This window comes from Chiloscyllium plagiosum, unplaced genomic scaffold, assembly GCF_037043375.1.
Source record: "Chiloscyllium plagiosum isolate Xiang-an unplaced genomic scaffold, Cpla_swu_hap1 HiC_scaffold_15, whole genome shotgun sequence".
Classification (NCBI taxonomy): domain Eukaryota; kingdom Metazoa; phylum Chordata; class Chondrichthyes; order Orectolobiformes; family Hemiscylliidae; genus Chiloscyllium; species Chiloscyllium plagiosum.
This window is the reverse complement of record NW_028270153.1, coordinates 33,882,888-33,909,521: the sequence shown is the minus strand read 5'-3', so window position 1 is coordinate 33,909,521 and position 26,634 is coordinate 33,882,888. Positions and strand designations below refer to the sequence as shown.

The window sequence follows — 26,634 nt, the reverse complement described above, 5'->3', positions numbered from 1 at the left end:
ATCTTTTCATGAACTCAGCTCCACCTACCCACCCACCCACTCACCATAACCCTTAATTTTTTTACTGTTCAAATGTCTATCTATCTTTGCCTTAGAGACATTAAACAAGGTACCCTCAATTGTTTCATTGGGCAGGGAATTCAAAAGATTCACAACCCTTTGGGAGAAGAAGTTCCTCTTCAACTCAGGCCTGAATCTGTTCCCCCTTATTTGAGACTATGCCCCCTAATTCTTGTAGTATATGGCAACAGTAAAAGACAAACAGGGCAAGGCAGTATGAGCAGAACAATTTTTCCTAGACGAAAGGGTATCTTTGTGGGAAGGAGGCCTAAAGCGGGAAAGAATGAGACATAGGATTCCTCAACTGGATGTAAACCACAGGCTTAATTCCATCTAAATACTCTATTTTCCTTGTTTTACCTTAGTTTCCTTTCATGTTTGATATCAGTGTGATAAAGAATCCCTGCTTCATGACCTTTTGGCAGTCTACATGTTGAAATTTCACATTACCTAAAGAATAGATAATCAACATTAGGGTACAATACCAATGTGATTCATGTTGCAATGCATTTAGATATGGAGGGGGGAAGAGTTGAAGATATCCTTAAGAATTCACATTCATGGTTGATCTTCCAGAATCCAGGATGAGAGTAGCTCTAAAACATAGAACATAGAAGAGCACAGCACAGGAACAATCCCTTCAGCCCATCATGTCTGTACTGACTATGATGCCATTCTAACCAAAAAAATTAAAGAATTGCAGATGGTGGAAATCAGAAACAAAAACAGAAATAGCTGGAAAAATTCATCATGTCTGGCAGCATCTGTGGACAGAAAGCTGAACTAATGTTTTGGTTCAGTGACACTTTTTCAGACTCCATTCCATGCCAGACCATGATGCCATTCTAAACTAATCGCATGTGCCTGCATGTGCTCCATATATCTCTATTTCCTGCATGTTCATGTGTCTTTCTAAATGCCTCTTAAATTTTGCCATCCTACCTGCCATTACAATCTCCCTTGGTGACATGTTTATACCACATACCACCCTCTGTGTAAAAACACTTTCCTCGCACATCTCCTTTAAACAGTATTTGACATTTCCAACCTGGGAAACAGACTCCAACTATCTATCCTGTCCATGCCTCTCATAATTGTATATATTTCTATCAGGTGCCACTCAGCCTCTGACACTCGAGCAAAAGCAGTCCAGGTTTGTCCAACTCTTCTTATAGCTAATACATTCCAGTTCAGGCAACATCTGGTAAATGTCTTTTGCACTCTTTCCAAGGCCTCCACATCCTGCCTATTGTTACGACACAGGGTAAACCCACCTGCTTAATTTAAAACAGCAACACAGAAAAGATTTAGCTTGTGCAGTAATCTGTGAAAATTCAAGAGAGCAAGAACTATTTAATGTAAATATTAACAACTTTATTTCTTAAAGTATAACAGAGAGTAGTTAACTAACAACTATTTACAACTACTTCATCTAACCTATCTTTTACTCTCCCTTCTGTAATACTAGTCTGATAAAATCCCTGAGTAAGATTGACCAAAAATTCAAATTTCAAAACCAGGTAGCTGTCGAATCTTCTCTTGGTATCGTTCCCTGGGGATATTCTTCTTAGGGATTTCGGTTTCACAGGTCACTGATTAATAAAGGCACCATTAAGAAAGCTAATTTCCGGGCAGGCTGCTGATGTTGGAGGCTTAGCAGTTCTCTCTCAACTGTTCAATATTTCCCAGTCTTAACCCCCAAAGCATCAGCGTGTCTGCTAACTGAACCTCAACTCCTTCATCCTTCTCTTTACTTTTTGCTTCATGCTGTGACTTATAATAGTGCGATCTGGTTACCACACAGTCTGGGAAAATATTGGAATATTTCTGTTTTAACTCCTCAGTTTCTTGGTCTTCCCTGGGCTTCTCCACAACAAGGGGTATCACTCCTACCTTGGAACCTACCAAATCATTCCCAAGAATGAACTGAATTCCTGGAACTGACACTCTGTCAATCACTCCCACTGCTATTTCCCCAGTCTTGAGTTGGCACTCCAACCTGATCTTCCATCGGGGAACGCTAGATTTCTGTCCATTTATCCCTCAAATTACCACATTCTCAGGTAACAAATCAGAAAGAGTGCATATTCACTCATCTCTTACCATCAGTGACTGGTCAGATCTTATATCTCTTAAAATTATAACTTCTTGTCCTTCTCTCTTGTTCTTTCTGAATAAACTTTGCCCACAGAGATGAAGTTTTTGTAGGTATCAGGTACTAACTCCATACCCAGCCCCTGCCGAGGCTGTGCACTCTCCTGCAGCTCCTCAGCTCTTCTTGGAATCTCCTTTACTACTTTCACTCACTTAGCTTCTTTTAACACATCTTTTCCCACAGTGCCTTTCTTTAACAACCAGCACGGCGACTTTATGTGTCCCACTTTACTCCAGTGGAAACACCTGAGGCCTTTGAACTCATTTCTACCCTCTTGGGCATCTTTATTAACCTGTGGTAAACTCTTACCAGTGTTTTCTACTCTTGAATTCATAGCATAGCATCTCCTTTCTCCCAGCTTCTATTCCTCACGGGACGAAATTCTGGCCGGAAACTTGTCTTATGTACCAACATGCATTCATCTGCTAATTCTGCTGCCCTTCTCACTTCCTGAACTTTCTGTTCCTCCAAGTGAATTCTTACCATCTCTGCAAGTGAGTTTTTAAACTCTTCCAGCAGAATAATCTCTCGTAGAGCTTCAAAGGTCTTATCTATTTTAAAGCACACACCCATCTATCAAAATAACTATGTTTAATTATTTCAAACTCAACATAAGTCTGACTGGTTCCTTCTTTATGTTTCTGAGCCGCTGTTTATATGCTTCTGGTACCAATTCATAAGCACTTAAAATATCCTGTTTGACCTCTTCATAATCTCTTGACCCTTCATCTGACAGTGAGGCAAATACCTCCCTAGCTCTGCCTACCAATTTAATCTGAACCAACATTACCCATAAACCATCGGACCACTCCATTTGTCTCGCCAATTTTTCAAATGAAATAAAGAAGGCTTCAACATCTTTCTCATCAAAATGTGGCAGAGTTTTAACATTTATCACTGCCTTCTCTTTTAATCTCCAAACTGTTAACTTGACTTTGCTGACTAAGTCACAATTTCTCAAGTTCAAATTCTCTTTTTGCTCAGCTAACAATCTTCTCTTTCTTTTTCCTCTCTCTCTCTCTCTGTTCCTTTCTTCACTCTCTCTGCTCAGCCAAGAACCTTCTCTCTCTCTTTCTCTTTCTCTCTCCCTTTAATTATCTTCTATCTCCATTTTGCTCAATAGTAATTTAAGTTTTTGCACCTCTACTGCACTTGTCTGTTTCTCTTGAATACCTAAGTGTTTAAGTACCTCCCTTACAATCTCAGCTTTACTTTTATCCATGGTTAAACCTAAATCTACCTTATTTGCTCATTCTAAAAGTATGGCCTTTTTCTTTCCTTCTAAACTTCCTTGGCAAATTTGAGAATCACCTTCAAATCCCAGAACATCTTTAGCAACTTTAAAAGCTATTTCTCTCACTTCTGATTTGACCAACCACAAGTCACTGAAATTAAACAAATTGTCTCACCTATGTTTTATTTAAAGATCTAGGACCCTCACCTGCAAGTGCTTAAACCTCTTGGGATGTCTCATGCCCCCAAATCTATTCAATCTATCTAAACCAGTTCAAATCACAAATCCAAGACCTAAACTCTTCAAATCACGGACTAAAGCGTTCCCCCCCACCTCCCCCCAAACCATTCAAATCCCAGCGATGAGCTTCCAAACTGTTACAATACGGTAAACCCAGCTGCTTAATTTAAATCAGCAACACAAAAAATAATCTGTGAAAATTTGAGAGGCCAAGAACTACTTAAAGTAAAAATTAACAACTTATTTCTTAAAGTATAACCCAGAGTAATTAATTAACAACTATTTATAACTCCTTCCTCTAACCTATCTTTTACTTCCCCTTCTATAATACTAGCCCGATAAAATCTCAAGTAAGATTGACCAAAAATCCAAATTTCAAAACCAGACAGCTGTTGAATCTTGATATCTTCCTCTGCAGATTTTCTTCTTCTCAGGGATTTCTGTTTCACAAGTTACTGATCAATAAAGGCACCTTGAAGAGAGCTAATTTTCTGGGTAGCTGAAAATGTGTTGCTGGAAAAGCGCAGCAGGTCAGGCAGCATCCAGGGAACAGGAGAATCGACGTTTTGGGCATAAGCCCTTCTTCAGGAATTTTCTGGGTAGTCTGTTGGAGGCTTGGCAGTTCTCCCTCAACTGCTCACGTTTTCCCGGTCTTGTACCCCCAAAGCATCAGATTGTGTCGTGGACTTTTAATATTGTCAATATACTAAATTCAAACTTTTTTGGAGTTTGGTATTTTTGGGTGTTTAATTGATTGGCCTAATTCAAATTTGTTTTTGTCTCTGGGCAACCAGCTACACTAGCTGCTGGATCAAAAGTTACATTGTATCTTGTTCAGAACACTTGGTGCTGTTAGGTAGTTCTGCTACCTTTTAATTTTCTTAAAGGTACAGTACATCCACATCATCATAACACTATAGTGTGATGTCCAGAACTGCACACAATACAAACATGACCCCAACTAGGGTCTTATACAGCTACAACATTTGCCATAACCTTTATACCCAATGCCATGATCGATGAAGCCAATATGCCATATGCCTTCTCTATCATCTTATCCACCTGTATTGGCTCTCTCAGGGAGCTGTAGGTTTGCACTCGCGATCCCTCTGAATATCAATGCTCCAAAGGATCCTGCCATTTACTGCATATTTTCCTCTTGCACTGTACTTTCCAAAATGCATCATCTCACACTTGTCGTGATAAAACTCCATCTGCCATTTCTCCACCCAATCTTCCAATTGGTATATATATGTCATGCTGTATCCTTTGATAATCTTCCTCACTATCTCTAACTCCACCAATTTTCATGCGTCTGTAAACATACTACTCAGACCACCTATATTTTCATCTAAGTCATTTATATATATTACAACCAGTGAAGGTTCCAGCACTGATCCTTGTGGAACACCACTGGTCACAGACCTTCAGTTAGAAAAACACTGCTCCACAATTACTTCTATCTTCTATGACCAAACCAATTTTGTATCTAACTTGCCAACACACCATGTGACTTAATCTTCTAGACCAGCCTAGCATGAGGGACCTCATCAAATGCTTTAATAACATCCAGGTAGACACTTTCCACTGCCATACCCTGATCAATCATCTTTATCCCTTCCTCAAAAAAACTCAATCAAGTGTGTGAGTCAAAACCTTCCCTGCAGAAAGCCATGCTGACTATCCCTAATAGGTCCACTCTTTTTCAATGAAAGTAAATTGTGCCCATAAGAATCTTCTCCAATAATTTTCCTATCACTGGTGTAAAGCTCACAGGCCTATAATTTCATAAATTATCCCTGTTGTCTTTCTTAAACAAGGGAACAACTCTGGCTCTTCTCCAGTCCTCTGAGACCATTTAATACAATCATGAATGATCTCATCTTAGTCTCCACTTTCCTATAACTGCTTCCCATAACTCTTTAACCTGTTAATAATTAAATAACTGTCTATCGCCTCTTTTAACTTATTCAGTATTCCTGAGTGCACCCCACTCTGGGGTAATGAATTTGACAGATTCACAATCCTTTGAGAGAAGCAATTCCCCCTCATCTTGGACTTCAATCTGCCAGTAATTATCCTAAAACAATGATCTCTCATTCTAGGTTGTCCTCAAGAGAAAATATCTACTTTATATCTACTTTGCCAATCTCCTTCAGTATATCTCAATTAGATCTCCTCTCACTCTTCCATGCCCTAGCAATTATAGGCCTCAACTGCTCAGTGTCTCCCCATAAGACAAGCTTTTCATCGCTGGAATTAATAGAGTCATACAGCATGGAAACAGACTATTTGGTCCAACTTGTCCACACAGATCATGTTCCCATACTAAACTAATCTCACCTGCCTGCGTTTGAGCCATGTCCCTTCAAAGCTTTCCTGTTCATGTACTTATCCAAATGTCTTTCAAACATTGTAATTGTACCTGTATCCACCATTTCCTCAGGTAGGTCACTCCACACACTAACAACTCTCTGTGTAAAAATGTTGTCCCTTACGTCCTCTTTAAATCTTTCTCCTCTCACCTTAAAGATATGCCCCCTAGCTTTGAACTCCCTCATGTTAGGGAAAAGACCTTTGCTATTCACCTTATCCATGCCCCTCATAATTGTATAAACCTCACTAAGGTTACCTCTCAACCTCCTATGATTCTGTTGAAATAGTCCCAGCCTATCCAGCCTGTTTTATAACTCAAACCTTCCAACCTTCATTGTCCACCAACAATTTTGTGTCATTCACAAACTTAATAACCATGCCTCCTATATTCTCATCCAAATCAGTTCGAGTAATGACAAACAAAAGTGGACCCACTACCGATCCCTGTGGAACAAAGTTGGTCTCAGGCCTTCCATCCGAAAACATCCCTCCGCCACACCCTCTATGTATTCACTTGGCTGGCTCTTCCTGAATTCCATGTGATCTAACTTTAATAATTAGTCTGTCAGGTGGAACCTTATCAAAGGCTTTATTAAAGTCCAAGTTAACAATGTCTCCCGCTCTGCCCTCATCAATGCTTTTGGTTACTTGATTAAAAAACTCAATCAAGTTGTGATTTCCCTCACACAAAACCATGCCGACTATCACTAATCAGTCCTTGCCTCTCCAAATGCATGTGAATCCTATCTTTCAGAATCACCTCCAACAACGTACCCACCACCTATGTCAGACTCACAGGTCTATAGTTCCCAGGTTTCTGCTTAAAGCCTTTCTTAAATAAAGGCACAACATTAGCCGCCATCCAGTCCTCCGACATCTCACCCATGGTTATAAATGTTTCTGCAAGGGCCCCTGTGATTTCTGGCCTAACTTCTCTACAATGTCCTGGGATACACTTAATCAGGTCTTGGAGATTTATCCACCTTTGTTTTTTATAAGATTTCCAGTACGTCATCTTCTGTAAAGTGAACGGTTCTCAAAACATCAATATTTATTTCGCTGAGTTCTCCGCCCTCCATTTCTTTATTCACAGTAAAAACTGCTGCAAAGTCTTCATTTAGTATCTCTCCCATCTCCTGAGACTTAACATAAAGATGACGTCATTGATCTTTAAGGGGCCTTACTCTCCCTCTGGTTGCTCTTACGATACTTGTAGAATCTTTTTGGATTATTCTGAACCTTACCTGCAAGACTATCTCATATTCCCTCTTTGTCTTCCTGATTTCCTTTTTATGATGCCCCTACACTCTTTATACTCTTCAAGAGATTCATTTCATCCTAATTGTCTCTATCTAATATATCTCTAAACTTCCCTAAACTGCCCCCTCCTCATGTAAGGGGACTAAAACTGTAACAGTACTTCACCTGTAGTTTTAACAACACTTTGAGCATTGAGGCGGCATGGTGGCTCTGTGGTTAGCACTGCTGCCTCACAGCCCCAGGGACCTGCGTCCAATTCCCACCTTGGGTGACTGTCTATATGGAGTTTGCACATTCCCCCCATGTCTGCATGGGTTTCCTCCTACAGTCCAAAAATGTGCAGGTCAGATGAATTGGCCATGCTAAATTGCCCAGTGTTAAGTGCATTAGTCAGGGGTAAACGTAGAGGAATGGGTCTGGATGGATTGCTCTTTGGAGGGTCGGTGTGGACTTGTTGGGATGAAGGGCCTGGTTCCACACTGTAGGGAATCTAATCTAAACACTTCTCTACTTTAATGCTCCATTTCTTTGTAATAAATGCCAAAATTTCACTTGCCTGTTTTACCTGAATACTAGTTTTCTGCGATTCATACACAAAGACACCCAGATCCCTCTGCTCTGAAGCATTTTGAAGTTTCTTTTCTGGCAATTTCAAACTAAGGCCTAGATTGCAATCACAGTCAGATTGCCACTCGGTGCCTATTTTATTCCATTAAAAACAAGCTTCACATTTCTAGCCAGGAATTCAGATCCTGGCTTCCTCAGAAATGCAGAACATGAAATCAAATAGTTCCCACTTTTCCAGGATAGACAATGGAAGTCAAACTAGGTCCCTTTTTACAGCAGTCAGTTGTTATCTTCTGAGAGTTAAACATCCAGCAGCACTGTCAGACACTTTGACAGCTGCTGTGAAAAGGTAAAGATGTAAGTTAAATGTGAGGTTAGAATGGCAGTTAGTTAAAGGATGAAGGTGCCAGGTGAGTACAGTATCAAGGTTGCTAGGTGGGTATGGCGTTTTGGAGCCAGCACAGGGTGAAATGTGGGAGAGGCCATCAGGAGGTGACAAGGGTGCGGTGTCAAGCCAACAGCACCAGTGGGGATGATGTCAGATCTGGGGAGGGTGTGAAATCATGTTGGATTGGTAGAGTCTAGTTGTGTTGGAGGAGTAGGGGGTGTTTTTCAGAGTTCAAAAGTTGTAAGAAACAAGGGAGTTGGGATTGAGGGGGGTTGTGAGAGTGAGTGATGTGACTCAGAGGGTGACCTTAGCAGTTATCTAAGAGTTAGATTTGTTACCTTATCTACTTTGCTCTCACGCATTTTGACCTACATATCTGCATATCTTCTAATTCATTTAAATACCTTACAATTTGTGGTGCAATTCTTTTACACGATCTTAATTCTAAAATAAAATTTTATTTTGTTTTATTTTGTTTTCCTACACTTTTGAGACACATTTGCTAACCTACTCAGGTCCCCTTTAGTTTGGCCACATCTGTGATAGATCAGTATCAGCAGTAGATTTCCCTCCATTTCTAAATTTACCCGTGGCTGAATTCATCCTCTTTCCTAGCTGACATTTATTAGGGAAATCCAGGCTGACATCAACATACTGTACTCAGGAAAGACTTAAAGATAGGGGATCCTAGTACGTCAGCGCAACAGACAAGATTGATGAAGCATTTCAACCACATTTAGCCAGATGATGATTGTGGCTACCTCTTCCCCAGCATCACAGATGCTAATCTTCAGTCGAATCAATTTATATTATGTCAAGAAATGGCTGGAGGCACTGTTAATGCAAAGGTGAGAGGCCCTAACAACTATTCAGAGTAGTGCTGAACACTTAAGCTTCAGAATTAGCCATGCCTCTACTGATTACATCTACAACACTGGCATCTACCTGACATTGTGGAAACATGCCCAGCTATGTCTTGTCTGCAAAGTACAGATCAAATTCAATCTGGCCAATTACTGCCTCATCCGCTTCCCTTTGACCATGAGTAAGGTGATGGAAGGTATCATTGACACAGTGATCAAGTGACATTTACACATTCATAAACTCACTGATGTTCAATGTGAGTTCCACTAAGGCCACTTGGATCCTGACCTTGTTACAGCCTTGATCAAAATATAGGCAAGAGAGTTAACCTCAAGAAGCGAGGTGAGAGTGATTTCCCTTGCCATCAAGGCAACGTTTAACTAAGTGTGGTGTAAAGGAGCCTTAGCAAAACTGAACTCAATAGGAATTAATGAAAAGTCTCCAGTTGTTGGAATCATAGATAGCACAAACAAAGATGGTTGTGGTTGCTGGAGGCCAGACACTTGCCAATTTTCAAAAGGAATCCTTAAACAGTTCTTAGGCTACTCAGTATCATGTTAGAGGGGTCGAGGCCATGAGGAGCACTGAAAAATCTCTACAGCCAAAATGGCATTTGACATACTTCAGCTTCTTGTGTGGTTTAGGACATAACCCAGAAAAACTACCTTTTTGCTCCAGTTTCACAAACGTTGCAATTTCTCTCCTTACGAATTTATTCTTGCTCCAGAATTTGAGTGTATAGAATCAAGTTTCAGTATATATAAATGAGAGACTGCTTCAGTAATAGATATGGCATGTTAAACAAAACACATATTTCCCCATTTATATGAATGCAAAAGACCCCTTGTTACTCATTAAACAAACCTTTGGAAGTTCCTTGATATCCAAGTCATCATTTCTCTGTGTTTGTTTGTCAGATATATTTTACCTGTTTGGATAACCAGTACTTTGAGATATCTTGAGGGCAAGATAAGCCATTATAGAACAGCAAGCATCTTTTTTAAAAAAACAAATAACAATCCTGCATAATTTAGAACCTTTGTTTATACTTAAAACACACTTCCTTGTACAGGCAAAATACTGTACAGAAACACAGGAGAGAAAAATAATTTGCATCTTCTACAGTACCTTGCTGCCATAGTTGTGGGTGTTGACAAGTCTGGTTCCAGTGTTTATGTTGCTGTTTGCATTATGTTCTATTGCACTTCATTCAGAAACAAAACCAGTTCCATGAAACTGTTCATGGTTTGTGGTGTTTTGTGGACGAAATAATGAAGTTCACAATACAAAATGTGCCTTGTGAATGGCATAGGAATGTGGGAGTAATAGAAATTTATAGAGGACATTGCAAATTGAAATACTGTTCTACAAATCCATCAATTGCTTAACAATTGAAGTGGCAGCCATCTGCACTGAGTAACTAATATAATTTCAACTTAATTATTGAAATTTCAGGACTTTCATCAAATATGGTTAACCAATAATTTTAATAACTTTATGTTTGTTATAAACAGTGAAAAGAAATTAATTAATTTTTTATCAAATTTTATGGTACACGTAAATATCCCACTCAGAGCTCTGTAACGTTATGCCAGAACAACTTTGTCAGTCTCAGGATAAAATTTTCTAAAATTCAAATAAAAATAAATCTAAAACTTTGATATCATTGTTAGCAATTTAGAAGACAATGTTTAATGTGGTCATACAGCATTATGTGTCCTGTATTTCAGCAGAAGTACTAATTAATTTAAATTGTAATAGGTTAATACCTGTTCTAAATCACTGATAAAGAAAACTCTTTTTCTGCTAACAATGGTGTTCATTATTTCTTGTCTGAAGAGTCCAACCTCTGCAGGCATGACATGTTGTCTGAGAACATATTAAGTTCTTGTTCTGTATTTTGCATTGTTTATCACTGATGCCTTGCCATCAACTCAATCTACATATATTCATGTGCACTGTAATGAATATTTACCATGCTGTTTAAAGGAGTCTTAGACTAGAATGGAGAAACAAAAATTTTTGTTGTGCATGTAAATTGTAGCTACAATATCAATACAGGAAGCTCACACATCCAGTACATTTGAACAGGGAACGAAAATGCTGGGATATTATTTTTGTGTCATTTTGAAGCGCAGCACTTCTCAGATAGCAACTTGTGGATTTTTGTGCTTAGGTGCACTCACCAAAAATTGCTACCTGATTTGTGCCTTAATAAGAAATGCCCTTCGCCTCACCATTACATTCATATCTTCATCCTGTTATGGAAGTGACAAAAAATTATAGCCTATAAAATTCACAGTTAATGATCCAAAAAAGATGCAAATCTTTCAATACTCACATCAAAATTTTAACTGAGTAAGCAATTTGACATACAATTCTTATAGAATGTTTTAAGAATTTCTGAGTGGTATTCCTGGTGATTTTGAAGCAAATGAACTTCTTGGTAAAAGTACAGAACAAGTTCTGCTCATATGTTCTCCCTGTCTAACATGTAAATGACTAAACAAGGGCTAAATATATTGCCCTGGAAACAAACTATTTGAATTATAATTGACTGTCAATAAAAGTCCCCTCATATATCAAATGCTTGAAACTACCCCGTTTGTATTTGTTGAATAGATGGTAATTTAGCCCCATTTGACTGTTAAAAGGAAACAAAATGCTTTTCTTTGTATTAACTGAGAATGTCAGAAGGTCCTGGCACCAAGAAGACAGCAAAATAGTTAACTGTTTCACTGAATACTTAAGATGAACAGAACTGTTTTGTCTGTGAAGAACAACAGTGCAGTGTCTTATTTTGTCTGTGTTTAGCAGATTAATTTGTGTTATACATTGAATGAATACAAGTGAAACTATCAGGGTTGTTCCTGTAGTTAATAGACAAGGATAGAATCAAGGTCTTTTGCTGGATTTTTTAAATTGATGGCTGAATGCTACAATTTCTTTTGATAACAAAAGATATTGCAGTATGCTTTTCTATTTGAAGAAATATGTTATGACTAAAAGCTCTCTGCCTCCAGAGAAGATACATTTATACTATTGTTGTGTACAATGGGTGGACTTTAATGCCTCCTGCTCAGAGGTGAATTTGGAAGTGGTGGGCAATGATAATGATTGTCAGGAAGATCCTGGCTGGTGTGTGCAGCCTAGCAATCAACTGAGGCCCTTAAATGAGTACTTAATGCCCAATTAGAGCCTCATGCAGCCATTACTAGTATTCAATAGCCATGCCTTTTCTGATGACTGACCTGCTTTGTCTTGCACCTCACTACCTTACCACAGCTCCTATCCCACCCTCACTTACTTTTCACCAGGGATTCAATGACAGCCCCTGACACAGGTTCAGGTATATCACTGCCATCAGCCACTACTCCCAGTAGCTGCTACCAATAATGGAGAGATGCAAAAATCTCAATATGAAGTCCAGCAGTTTCAGAATTAGAATCAAGGCATACACCTGGAATTTACAATGCCAAGTCATTTTCCAGAAAAAGTAACCAAGAAAATTTCACAAATGGATTCCAGTTAAATGCTTTAACATCATAGAGGGTGTGTTAGTAGCTACAAAACAAAAGACTGCTTAAATATGGCTGAGGGGTGACCTTATAGACGTTTAGAAAATCATGAGGCGCATGGATAGGATGAATAGCCAAGATCTTTTCTCCAGGATAGGGGAGTCCAAAACTAGAGGGCATAGTTTTAAGGTGAGAGGGGAAAGATTTAAAAGGGACCTAAGGGGCAACTGTTTCACACAGAGCTGCCAGAGGAGGGGGTACAAGTACAGCAGTTAAAAGGCATCTGGATGGGTACATGAATAGGAAGGGTTTAGAGGGATATGGACCAAATGCTGGCAAGTGGGACTAGATCAGATTGGGATATCTGGTCAACAAGGACAAGTTGGACCGAAGGGACTGTTTCGTGCTGTATAACTCTATGACTCTATTACGGTTTGAGGAAATGAATATTTAATGCAATATTGATTTAAACTCAAAGAAAGGATGCCAAAATACAGGATTGCCCAGGTATTGTTTGTATTATATTGTATTATAACTTAGGTAGGAGATTTGTGATCACTAATCTATTTGAAACAGGATCCTTATTCACCAGCTATTGTGCATACAGAATCTGGAACTGCATAAGTATCATGAGTGACAGAAGGTCTTTCAATAAAGGCATAGCTCTGTCAGGATAGCTGCTTTGCTAGAACTGTCAGTATTTACCTACCCAGTAAAAAAAATTCTGTTGCTTTAACATCAAACAGCTTGCTTCTCTTGGTTGTATTTTTTCTATCATATGTATTCAGAAATCATTGTAGCATAGGATTACCGCACTGTGGCACTGACATTTTTTTAATTATAGGAATTCAATATCCCCATCTTTGCATATTACATTACTTTTATTTAACATATAATTAAACCTTGGTTTCATTGTTTCATTCACATTAATGGAAAGTTCACATCCAATTATCTAAGATAAGCATTTGGGTGAAAGAATAAAATGGTAATTTTATGAATTAATGCTGTCAGCTTGGAGGGTTACCCATTGAGAGTAGATATTAGGAACTTAGCAATTTAGAGCATATGATTTTTTATTCTATTGATCAGAACATTATGGCAAGTGACGTCCACATTTATGATGTGTTTTATAAGTGGACATAATTACATAGCACAAACCCAATATCATAAAATCACCTTTTTGCAGTTAATCTGTACCAACACGTTACACTTTAATTACTTGATAATTGTTCGATTGCTCAGGCATATTTTATCACTAAACAGGAATGGTACAGTATACCTACCTATAGTAGCATTTCATATCAAGCTATTTGGCACAAGAACAGAAAAGCAAAACAGGCTGATAACAGGTGCGCAGTGACTTATCAATGTAAATTGGTAAAGTGTAGTATAATACAGAGATTCTCTAATGTACAAAGGACATCCAACTGAAAACAAATTCATCTGTTCACAGATGAATTTATAGCAGAAGATGTGGGACAGATTATTTGTTCACCTTACTAATAAAGCTTGTGGCTACACTTCAAAAGTAATGGTTATAATATCATGCAGACTTGAATCAAATGCAAAGTGCTTCTTTCTCCATATCAAATAATGGGGAATTACACAGGACAACATAAATAGAGGAGGAGGACAAAAAAAAATTCTTAAAATTTATGTATTCTCTTCAAGATGACTAGTTGGAAAATGGAATAAGTCATTCTGATTATGATTCAGGCACCAAGTACTTCCAGGTCAAGAATGATGAGCATGACAACACAATCTGCTCTGTCTCAAGAATCTGTCTTAGTCCCAATATTTCCTCCATGTCTGTGACAATGTTATTTAATATTGCAATCAATGACAACTTTAGGGCCGTTTTGAGCAACTGTCCCAAAACTCTAACTCATTTTAACTGCAAGCTAATAAGCAGAAGAGGAAGACTTACATCACCTATTTCTGGATTGGATTTGAAATCAGATTTCAAAAGTCAAAGAACAGATCTGAATCCACTGGAAATTACTAGTAATCAACTAGTATAATAATTTTAGTGGCATCCTTCATACTTTAAAAGCATCTGATATATGAAAAAAAACACAAATCAATCATTTCATAGAACATAGAACATAGAACAATACAGCGCAGAACAGGCCATTCAGCCCTCGATGTTGCACCGACCTGTGTACTATTCCACGCCCTTACCACTCTCTGAGTGAAAAACCTGCCTTTGCCATCTGTCTTAAATCTATCATCCCTCAATTTGTTGTTATGCCCGCTCGTACAAGCTGACGTTATCATCACAAGAAAAAGACTTTCACTGTCTACCCTATCTAATGCTCTGATCATCTTGTATGTCTCTATCAATTACCCTCTTAGCCTGCTTCTTTCCAATGAGAACAGACCCTAGTCTCTCAGCCTTTCCCCATAAGACCTTCCCTCCAGACCAGGCAACATCCTGGTAAATCTCCTCTGTATCTTTTCCAATGCTTCCACAACCTTCCCGAAATATGGCGACCAGAACTGTACACAATATTCCGAGTGCGGCCGCACTAGCGTTTTGTATAGTTGCAGCCTGATATTGCAGCTCCGGAACTCAATCCCTCTACCAATGAAACGTAACACACCGTATGCCTTCTCATCGACCTGGGTGGCAACTTTCAGGGATCTATGCACATGGACTCCAAGATCCCTCTGCATATCCACACTGCCAAGAATCTTTCCATTGACCCAGTATTCTGCCTTCCTGTTATTCTTCCCAAAGTACATCACTTCACATTTAGCTGCATTGAACTCCATTTGTCACCTCTCAGCCCAATTTTGCAGTTTATCCAAGTCCCCCTGTAACCTGTAACATTCTTCCACACTGTCCACTTCTCCACCAACTTTAGTGTCATCTGCAAACTTACCAACCCATCCACCAATGCCTTCGTCTAAGTCATTTATAAAAATGATAAACAACAGTGGTCCCAAAACTGATCCTTGTGGCACACCACTAGTAACTGGACTCTAGGCTGAATATTTTCCATCAACCACCACTCACTGCCTTCTTTCAGAAAGCCAGTTTCTAATCCAAACTGCTAAATCACCCTCAATCCCATGCCTCTGCATTTTCTCCAACAGCCTACCATGTGGAACCTTATCAAAGACTTTACTGAAGTCCATGTATACCAGATCAACTGCCCTACCCTCATCTACATGCTTAGTCACCTTCTCAAAAAACTCAATGAGGTTTGTGAGACACGACCTGCCCTTGACGAAACCATGTTGACTATCTGAAATCAAATTATTGCTTGCTAGATGATTATAAATCTTCCCTCTTATAATCATTTCCAAAACCTTTCCTACACCAGAAGTAAGGCTGACTGGTCTATAGTTACCTGGGTCATCTCTGCTGCCCTTCTTGAACAAGGGCACAACATTTGCAATCCTCCAGTCCTCTGGTACTAAACCTGTAGACAATGACGACTCAAATATCAAAGTCAAAGGCTCTGCTATCTCCTCCCTAGCTTCCCAGAGAATCCTCGAATAAATCCCATCCAGCCCAAGGGACTTGTATACTTTCACTCGTTCTAGAATTAATACACCTCTTCATAGCTAACCTCGATCCTTTCTAGTCTAATATCTCGTATCTCATTCTTCTCCTCTACAATATTCTCCTTTTCCTGAGTGAAAACCGATGAGAAATGTTCATTTAGCACCTCTCCAATCTCCACAGGGTCCACACTCAACATCCCACTTCTGTTTTTGACTGGCCTTATTCCTACCCTAGTCATCTTTTTATTCTTCACATATCGATAGAAAGCTTTAGGGTTCTCCTTTATTCTACCTGCTAAAGACTGCTCGTGTCCTTTCTTTGTTCTTCTTAACTCTCTCTTTAAATCCTTCCTAGCTAATCTGTAACTCTACCATCTGAACCATCTTATCTCATCAACACATAAACCTCCTTCTACTACTTAACAAGAGATGCAATTTCTGTAGTAAACCACAGTTCCCTTACCTTAACACTTCCTCCCTGTCTGACAGGGATATACCTATCAAGGACACGTAATGTCTGTTCCTTAAACCAGCTCCATATTTTCATTGTCTGCATCCCCTGCATTTTGCTACCCCATTCTATGCATCCTAATTCTTGCCTAATTGCATTATAATTGCCCTTGCCCCATTGATAACTCTTGACCTGTGGCATGTACCGATCCCTTTCCATTGCTAAACTAAACGTAACTGAATTATGGTCACACTGTCCAAAGTGCTCATCTACCACTAAATCAAATGCCCGGCCTGGTTCATTACCAAGTACCAGATCCAGTGTGGCCTCCCCTCTTGTCAGCCCTTCAACATACTGTGTCAGGAAACCCTCCTGTACTCATTGGACAAAAACTGATCCATCCGACATATTAAAGTTATAGCATTTCCAGTCAATGTCGGGGAGGTTAAAGTCCCTCATAATGACCACCCTATTCCTTTCACTCCAATTCAGAATAATTTTGCCAATCCTCTCTTCCACCTCCCTGGAACTCTGCATAGGCCTATAAAAACTTCAAGAGGTGTGACCTCTCCTCTTCTGTTTTTAACCTCAGCCCACATTACCTCAGTAGACAAGTCCTCGTCAGAAGTTCTTTCAGCCACCGTTACAATATCCTTGACTAACAAGGCCATACATTCCCTCTTTTACTGCCTTGCATGTTCTTAATGAAAGATCTAAACCCTGGAACTTGCAACATCCATTCCTCACCCTGCTCTATCCATGTCACTGAAATGGCCACAACATCGAGGTGCCAGGTATCTATCCATGCTAGAAGCTCACCTATGAGGAAAGTCTGAAGCTCATGCCCGAAATGTCGATTCTCCTACTCCTTGGAAGCTGCCTGACCTGCTGCACTTTTCCAGCAACACATTTTCAGCTCTGATCTCCAGCATTTGCAGTCCTCACTTTCTCTTAGAAGCTCACCTACCTTATTTCGGATACTTCTGCCGTTGAAGTAGACACACTTCAAACCAATTTGCTGTCTGCCAGCACATTCATATGACTGTGAAATCCTGTCCCTGTCCTCCCTACTCTCATCCTCCTGTGCACTGTAACTACACCTCAGATTCCCATCCCCCCTGCTGAGCTGGTTTAAACCCACCCGAATAGCACCAGCAAAGTTCCCACCCAGGATATTAGTACCCTTCTGATTCAAATGAAGACCATCCTGTTTGTACAGGTCCCACCTTCCCCAGAATGAGCCCAAATTATCCAAGTACCTGAAACCCTCCCTCCTGACACAGAAATAGAATTTCACAAACAATTCCTAATTCACACAAGCTTTTCTCACTGAGGATCAATAAAGCTCTAAATGAGCTCAGTGTGTACTTACTTTTCTTTCACAGTTAGTTATGAGATATCACAAAGGATAACATTTATTTGTCCATTATTGCAGAGCATACTTAAAATAACTTGATTTCTAATTGATTAATTTTGGCTAATCTCTCTATTCAGGAGAGCTAACAATAAAACAGACTATTTATTCAATATAGTCAAGTGTCAGTATGAATGATCATCAGATTAGATTCAATACGAGGGGAAAACTCCACCTACTCTGTAGGGCAATTTTAAGATACATTTACCAATCTCATATCATTGCATTCAAAGGCTTGGAAGAACAGAGAATCAGCACTATATTGAGTTCAACCTACATCCTCTTCAAACACAGCTCTGCACTGGGATGGTAGGATCAGTGAATGTACACTTTAACCCCAGTTTCTAAAAGCAGTAGTCTTGCATCAGCCCATTTCAATTTCTGAGAAAAGACATGCTGATATTTCACCAAATAAGTGAAATCATCCAACATTCAAGCTTGTGAAACAAATCCACTAATGTGTATGGTTGTTTAAGGTCAGTCTGTAGTAGATTCAAACTCAAGTCTAATGGTGCAAAGACAACATGTTGGTGCCAACAGCTACATTACTCAAAATATCTTGCATTTAATTTTACCTTTTGTTACCAACTGGACAACACAATCACTTCATTTTATGCCACAAAATTCTTGAAGAGTTTGATAGTGAGCTACAATCTTCAAATACTTCCAGCCTAGGATTAAGTAAGCAACCTACCTTTGAAAGACCTCCTACTTCCAAATAAAAACAGATGAGGAATACATTCCAGGTGACCCACAGTGCTGTCCAGACTGCATACTAGAGAAATAAAAGCAAAACGTTTGGCGTTATGTTCACAGACTTATGAATGAACATCACAAATCAAATTGTTCAACTGCATTTATGGGTGTGAAAATAATGATTATTCATTTGTACTCAGATGTACAGTGATCCGACATGATCTGAAAGACATGATAATTGCAAAGTTAGTACTGCAGTGTTGAGTTGGATAATTGTCAATGTTGTTTAGCTGGAATTGCAATCATTGAAAATTCAATTCAAAATTCTCTTTTGCTTTTTCGTTTATGGAAGGTGGGCCTACCAACAATTCATTGTCTGGAAGTAATTGAAGTGAGTGGCTTGCTAGGCAAATTCAGGGGGCAGTTAAGAGTAAACCACATTACTGTAGGGCTGGAGTCACATGGAGGCCAGACAAGTGAGGATGACAGATTTTCCTTTCCCAAATAAATGCTAGTGAACCTCAATAGTTTTCTGCTTGCCACCCAATTTTTTTAAAGCCACGTCTATTAATTGAATTCAAATTTCACCATCTGCCACAATGGATTTGAGCCCATGTCCCCCAAAGCATTAGCCTGGGTCTCTGGATTAAAGTCTAATGACAATACCACTGGATCACTCTCCTTGCAAGTTGTAGATTATTATAGAAGACATCATTTTCAATGATTATAAGAAGAATGTTTGCATTTTTATATTTTCATCAACAAAAGCAGCCCAAATTAGACTTTAATTCCAAATGTTCATAACATCATTCAATTATTTATAACTGTGCTTTTTTAGATTCAAGATAAGATACATTCCTCATTACAATGAAAGCTCGTGTGTTCTTTTTCTGTTTATAAATTTTCTTTACACTTAGTCGTTGTGTCAGAAAACCTGCACAAATTTCTGATCTTGCAATGAAACTAATTCCATTGGGAGAAATACTGATCTGTGTTGTTCTGGCCCTCACTGTGGCTATTTTGACAAAAGCCTACAGGTTAAAATACAGTCAAAAGCACTTTGTTTTCAGCATTCATATTGGAACAATAACAGCTCTCCCTGAGTTTGGAGTAGATGCTCAAGTATTGAGCTAAAATCTTAAAAGTAACATTATCATGGTTGATAATAAACTTTCATGTTGATTTTAAGAACTTCACAAAATGGATTGAAGGTTTTCAATCTCAACAAATTTAACAAGAAAATCAATGCAAATGTTTTCTGCATACCTGGAAATGGTTGGTGTTGAATGTTGAAAACAAACCAAATTGAAACAAAATATAATAACTCTGGTTTATGTGAAATATGATAGGAGCCACGTTAACACATTCATATAGTGCCTTTCACGTTGTCAAATGAATTTAAGCATTTCACAACAAAGGAATTACTTTTGAAATGTAGTCATTTTCACTTCTTAGCAAGCATGAAGGTGCAAACACATTGGAAAATTCTATATAAACTATAGAAATAGATGAATAGTTAATTTCTTTTAGTGGTTTCAGTTAATAAATGTTACAAGCCAAGTCATTGGGAAAACTCCCTTCTCTTCTTCATGAAGTCTATTGGGGCACTTTACATCCAGAGCTGGAAGAAGAACTCTTCATCTCAAGAACATGGAGGTGCTCCTCATCCTCACCCAACACTCTTCTAATCCTTTACAACTCAAACATATTGTAAAAATATACCAAGAAACATGATTGCAGAACACTTGCACGCTGCATTAATAATAAAACAAATCATATCCCAATGTGCTAGGCATAGATAGACCTGATCCAAGCTGGTATGCAATGTTTTCTGAGTGATTGTGAGTTTCACTAGGGGTTCCAAGTTTGACTGAGGCCTCTGGGCACAGGATTTGTAGACTGGGGCATTGATCATTTTCAATGTGTATGTCTCCACAAAATTTAAGAAGCAAAAGGGCACTCCATTATTAAATCTGGTGGAAGAGCAGGTAAGGATTTGAATGTAGAAAAACAAAGCAAACTGAAATAAAATATGACAACTCTGGCTCATGTGGAATATGGTATGCTATGTGGAATATGCCAATCTGCAGGGAGTAGTTGGAAGGCAGTGCAGCAGCAGCATGGAGTGAGTATAAAACTCACTAAACTCAGGGAGCACAGCTTAGTCTGCAGGGAGGGGTTGGAAGGCAGTACAGCAGCAGCATGGAGTGAGTATAAAACTCACTGAGCTCAGGGAGCATGGCCTAGTCTGCAGGAAGGGGTTGGAAGGCGGTACAGCAGCAGCATGGAGTGAGTATAAAACTCACTGAGCTCAGGGAGCACGGCCTAGTCTGCAGGGAGGGGTTGGAAGGCGGTGCAGCAGCAGCATGGAGTGAGTATAAAACTCACTGAGCTCAGGGAGCACGGCCTAGTCTGCAGGGAGGGGTTGGAAGGTGGTGCAGCAGCAGCATGGAGTGAATATAAAACTCACTGAGCTCAGGGACTGAGTATAAAACTTACTGGGAAGCTGTGACCTGATTGGCTGGTAGGAAATCTGCAGTAAGTTTGAAAAAAGAGCATAGCAGAGCAGTATTAGAAATTAATTAATTCATAAATTTATATAAATTAATAAATTAACTAAGTAGAGATGACTGGGCAGGTGATGTGCTGTACCTGTATGATGTGGGAGTTGGCTGATCCCATTGCAAAACTACAGAGACCACATCTGCAGCAAGTGTTGGTTCTTGGAGGAACTCCGGCTCAGAGGTGATGAGCTGGAATCTGAATGTCAAACACTGTGGCACATCCAGGAGGGGGATGGTTACCTGGATACTTTGTTTCAGGAGGCAGTCACACCCGGTAGATTAAGTAATTCAAATTCAGTCAGTGATCAGGGACAATAGGTATGATTGCATGTGAGGCAGGTAGGGGGATCTTGAGTTCAGGAGTGGAGGAGCCTCAGCTCTTGACCTTATCCAACAGGTATGCGATGTTTGCTCCCTGTGTAGATAAGGAAAAGGGCTGAAGACAGGATGAGCCAGCTAACTACAGCACTGTGGTGCAGAAGGCCATTCAAGAGGAGGGAGCAAAAAGGCAAGTGATAGTTATAGGGGATTCTATATACAATAGGAGATTCTATATTTAGGGGAATAGATAGTATCCTTTGTTAAATCAGGAGAATTGTATGGTGTGTTGCCTGCCCGGTGCCAGGGTGCAGGACATCTCCTTTATTCCTGATGAAGGGCTTTTGCCCGAAATGTCGATTTTACTGCTCCTCGGATGCTGCCTGAACTGTTGTGCTCTTCCAGCACCACTAATCCAGAATGCAGGACATCTCCAACCAGCTTGAATATAAAGACAGACGCAAAAGTTTCTATACATATATAAAACCAAAAAGAGTGGCTAAAGTAAATGTTGGTTGTTTAGAGGATGAGAAGGGGCATTTAGTTATGGGGTCTGATGAAATGGCCAAAGCATTCAATAGGTATTTTATGTCAGTCTTCACATTGGAGGACATGAATAACATGTCAGTAATTGACAAAGAGACCAAGGTATGTGATGACCTGGAAACAATCATTATTATGGAAGAGGTTGTGTTGGGCAAGCTAATGGAGCTAAGGATAGACAGGTCTCCTGGCCCTGATGGAATGCGTCCTAGGGTACTAAAAGAGATGGCGGGAGAAATAGCAACTGCACTTGTGGTAATTTTCCAAAATTCGTTGGACTCTGGGGCATTTTCAGCAGATTGAAAAACAGCAAATGTGATGCCACTATTTAAAAAGGGACATAGACAAAAGATGGGGTATTATAGACTGGTTAGCCTAACCTATCTAGTGGGGAACATGCTTGAGTCTATTATCAAGGAAGAAAAAGCAAGGCACGAGATAGAAATTGTCCCATTGGACAGACGGAGCATGGCTTCATGAAGGGCAAGTCATACTTAACTAACCTTTTGGAATTCTATGAAGATATCACGAGCATGGTGGACATGGGGACCCAGTAAATGTGGTGTACCTAGATTTCCAAAAGGCCTTCGACAAGGTGCCACACAAGAGGCTGTTACATAAGATAAAGATCCCTGGTGTTACAGGTAAAGTATTAGCATGGATAGAGGATTGGTTGACTAACAGGATCCAAAAAGTAGGGATAAATGAGTGCTATCCTGGTTGGCAATCCGTAACTCGTGGTGTGCCTCAGGGATAAGTGTTGGGACCACAATTATTCATAATTTATACAGATGATTTGGAATTGGGGACCATATGTAATGTGTCAAAGCTTGCAGATGACACTAAGATGACTGGCAGAGCAAAGTGTATAGAGGACTGATACTTTAACTCAGTTGGCAAAGGTCTGGCAGATGGAATACAATGTTAATAAATGTGAAGTCACAAAATTTGCTAGGAGTAACAGTAAAAAGGATTATTATTTGAATGGTTAAAAAGATGCAGCATGCTGCTCGGCAGAGCGACCTGGGTGTCCTTGTGCATGAATCACAGAAGGTTGGTCTGCAGGTACAGCAGGTAATTAAGAAGGCAAATGGAGTTATGTCCTTCATTGCTAAAGGGATTGAGTTTAAAAGCAAGGAGGTTACATTGCAGCTGTATAGGATGCTAGCGAGGCCACACCTGGAGTAGTGTGTGTAATTTTGGTCTCCTTACTTGAGAAAGGATGTACTAGCACTAGAGATGGTGCAGAGGATCCTGGAGTTGAGACGGTTGGCTTATGAGGTGAGATTGCGTAGACTGGGATTATATTCATTGGAATGTAGAAGAATTAGGAGGGATCTTCTCAAAATATTCAAAATCATGAAGGGAATAGAGAAGATAGAAGAAGAGAGGATGTTTCCACTGGCAGATGAAACTAGGACAAGAGGCCAGAGCCTCAAAATTAGGAGGAGCAGATTTAGGACTGAATTGAGAAGGAACATCTTCACCCAGAGAGTTGTAAATCTATGGATTCCTTGCCCAGTGAAGTAGTAAAGCTAAGATAGTTTTTTTTAACAATAAAGGAATTAAGGGATACGGTGAGAGGGTGGCTAAGTGGAGCTGAATCCATGTAAAGATCAGCCATGATCTTATTGAATGATGGAGCAAGCTCAAAGGGCCAGATTAAAGTGGTGCTGGAAATGCACAGCAGGTCAGGCAGCATCTGAAGAACAGGAAAATCGACGTTTCAGGCAGGAGCCCTTCATCAGGAATGTACATAATCCTCCAACCAGTCTGTGACAGCATTTGTACTCCACATGAGGCTCCTCCCACCTTTCCTGATCTGACTGTGTCCGCATAATAACCGTCCATTTCCTTCTCCTCATATGTTTATCTATTCTCCAGTTAAATTCTATTTGGTTCCACTATTCCTAGTTGAACCGAGTTCCATACACTCATCACTCTCTTAGTAAAAATGTTGCTCTTATATTTGCTGTTTCAGGTTCTGAAGAAGGGTCACTCGACCCAAAATGTTAACTCTAATTTCTCTCCATAGATGAAGCCAGACCTTCTGAGATTTTCTAGCAATTTCTGTTTTTGTTTTAGATTTCTAGCATCCAAATTCCTTTTGGTTGTTTGCAGAAATGTGACCTAGTGCTGACATAGCTACCAGCACATTTTGGGAATTTCCTCCCAGTCACACCATCAAACCCATCTTCATGGAGCAGAAACGTTAGGCCTATGAATGGTTGTAAAAATGTAGAATGCAGAGTTTAGGAGACAGGAAGTTCTTTACAATAGAGATTCATTTGCTGATGCTCTTCAGCCCCTTCTCACTCCCCATTCAAAAGGAAAATGATCCAGAAAGTGTCTAGCCTGTTTAAAACTACTGCTTTGCACAATCACTGATGCCCACTGATGGGTGGAAAACTGCAGCTAAAAACAGCCATTTCATGATTAAAACACAATTGGGAACTTTCTCAAACTGCTTTAGTAATTCAGTAAACCCTGAACAACACATCAATTGAAATCTCTTGCCTTCACACATTGGCTCTACATTTATCACTTTAATTTCTAAACAGAAAATCTCTAGGCATTTTCTTTTCTAGATTTTCCCTCTTGCTCCTTTTTTATAACTATATGAGAATATTAGATAAGGTCGTCCATCATATGTGCTGGTCTTCCCTTCACTTCAGTAGTCTGGGATTAGCAATGTAGATATATCATGTTTAGGTGTTGACCTGGAATGTGGAAGATAAGGCTGGAGGGAAGGAGGGAAAAAATCAACGAGGTAAAAACAATGACTGCAGATGCTGGAAACTAGATTCTGGATTAGTGGTGCTGGAAGAGCACAGCAGTTCAGGCAGCATCCGAGGACAGGCAAAATCCGAGGACAGGCCTGTCCTCGGATTTTGCCTGTCCTCGGATGCTGCCTGAATTGCTGTGCTCTTCCAGCACCAATAATCCAGAATGGAGGGAAGGAGGGACAGAGCGAAGGAAAAGGCAGAAGACAGGAAAAAGGATGACAGGGAGTTGGGAAGGGAGTGGGGAAATTAGAATGAGGGGGAAGGGGATATGGGGTGAATAGGAAGAAGAGTTGGAAATGGGAAGTAGCAGAGGGAAGATTTCTGTGGTTCTTGAAATGTGGCATAATAATGCTGGAAGATTGTATGTGGTATGTGACATTATAGAAGAGGTGACTCTTCACATGTAAAAAGAATACTTCAGGGGAGCTTTTGTTGTTGGGAGTAATGTTTTTGGACTGAGAGCATTGAGATAGGGAGGGGTGGACAGAAATGGGAGTTGTGAGAAATGTAATTATGACTGACAAGTGAGTGGGCATTCACAACTTTCCAAAATACTACGAGAGGTTCCTGCCTTCTGGGACTGATTCCTTAATGTCTGGGAAAGATGTGAGGGAGATAGATAAATTACAAGAGTACTGGAAGTGATAGGAGAAGGGATTTCACAATCTGAAAAATGCCAAGATAGCTTTATGATTATGTTATCAAGCTCGTAATCCAGTGACATTGACTAAACATCAAGCAGAACACTTATAATCCCTTTCAATTCACAACATCACAGGATTGTTACAGTATAGCGGAGACCATTTGGTCCATCATGCCTACACAGGTTCTATTCTCTAGCACCAATCTGCTGCCTTTTCCCCATATCCTTGAACATCGTTACCATTCAAATAATCATTCAATACCCTTATTGAATGCCTCAATTGAACCTGCCTCCATCACATTTCCAGGAAGTGCATATGACACCCTAACTAGTTACTGTGTGAAAACATTTTTGCTTGCGTCATTGCTGTTTATTTTACTTTTAACCCATGCCCTTCCAAACATAAATTCGTTCATGATAGGCAAGAGCATCTCCCTGTCTAATCTATCCAGGTTGCTCATGATTTTGAAAACCTCTGTCAAATCTCCTTTAACCTTCTTCTCTCCATGGAGAACTGTCCCAACTTCTTCAATCAGTCCTCATAACTGAAGTTACTCATTCCTGGAACCGTTTTGGTCGATTGCTTCTGTACTCTCTCCAGTGCTTCAGTGTCTTTCCGATAATGTGGCACCCACAACTGTACACAATACTCCAACTGAGGCCTAACAAGTGTAATCAATTTAGTACATTTTCAATGGAAAGCAAAAATTAGCATTGATGGTCATAAAAGCATAAGATTGTTATAAATTGTCATCAACTATTGACATGGAGGAAAGGGGTACAAAAAGCATGTTTCTGTGGGCACACTTCAGGAATTTGAATGCATAAAATTTCTAACCATTCAAATAGTTGTAAGCAACATGTTACCTGCATATTGGTATGCTTTTTCAAGAGACAAAGCATTTTGTTGGATTGGAAGTGTTCAAGATGGTGACTCCACAGTCGGAATTCTAAATTAAGGTGATGAATAACAAATCTAATACATTGAACACTACACTAAGATCAATAATGTTATTGTCCATGTAACGGTGGCTGTTTGGAGTT

General features: G+C 39.6%; 1 protein-coding gene across 4 annotated transcripts in view; it reads right to left on the bottom strand.

Annotated features, from left to right (window-relative positions):
- LOC122560139 (sodium/potassium-transporting ATPase subunit beta-1-interacting protein 3-like) overlaps nt 1-26,634 on the bottom strand; it is a 204,972-nt gene that overhangs the window by 107,303 nt on the left and 71,035 nt on the right. For all 4 annotated transcript variants that reach the window (XM_043710427.2, XM_043710429.2, XM_043710424.2 and 1 more), the window contains one exon: nt 18,735-18,815. In XM_043710427.2, the coding sequence (XP_043566362.1) occupies nt 18,735-18,815 (81 nt within the window). The remainder of the gene's footprint in view (nt 1-18,734; nt 18,816-26,634) is intronic.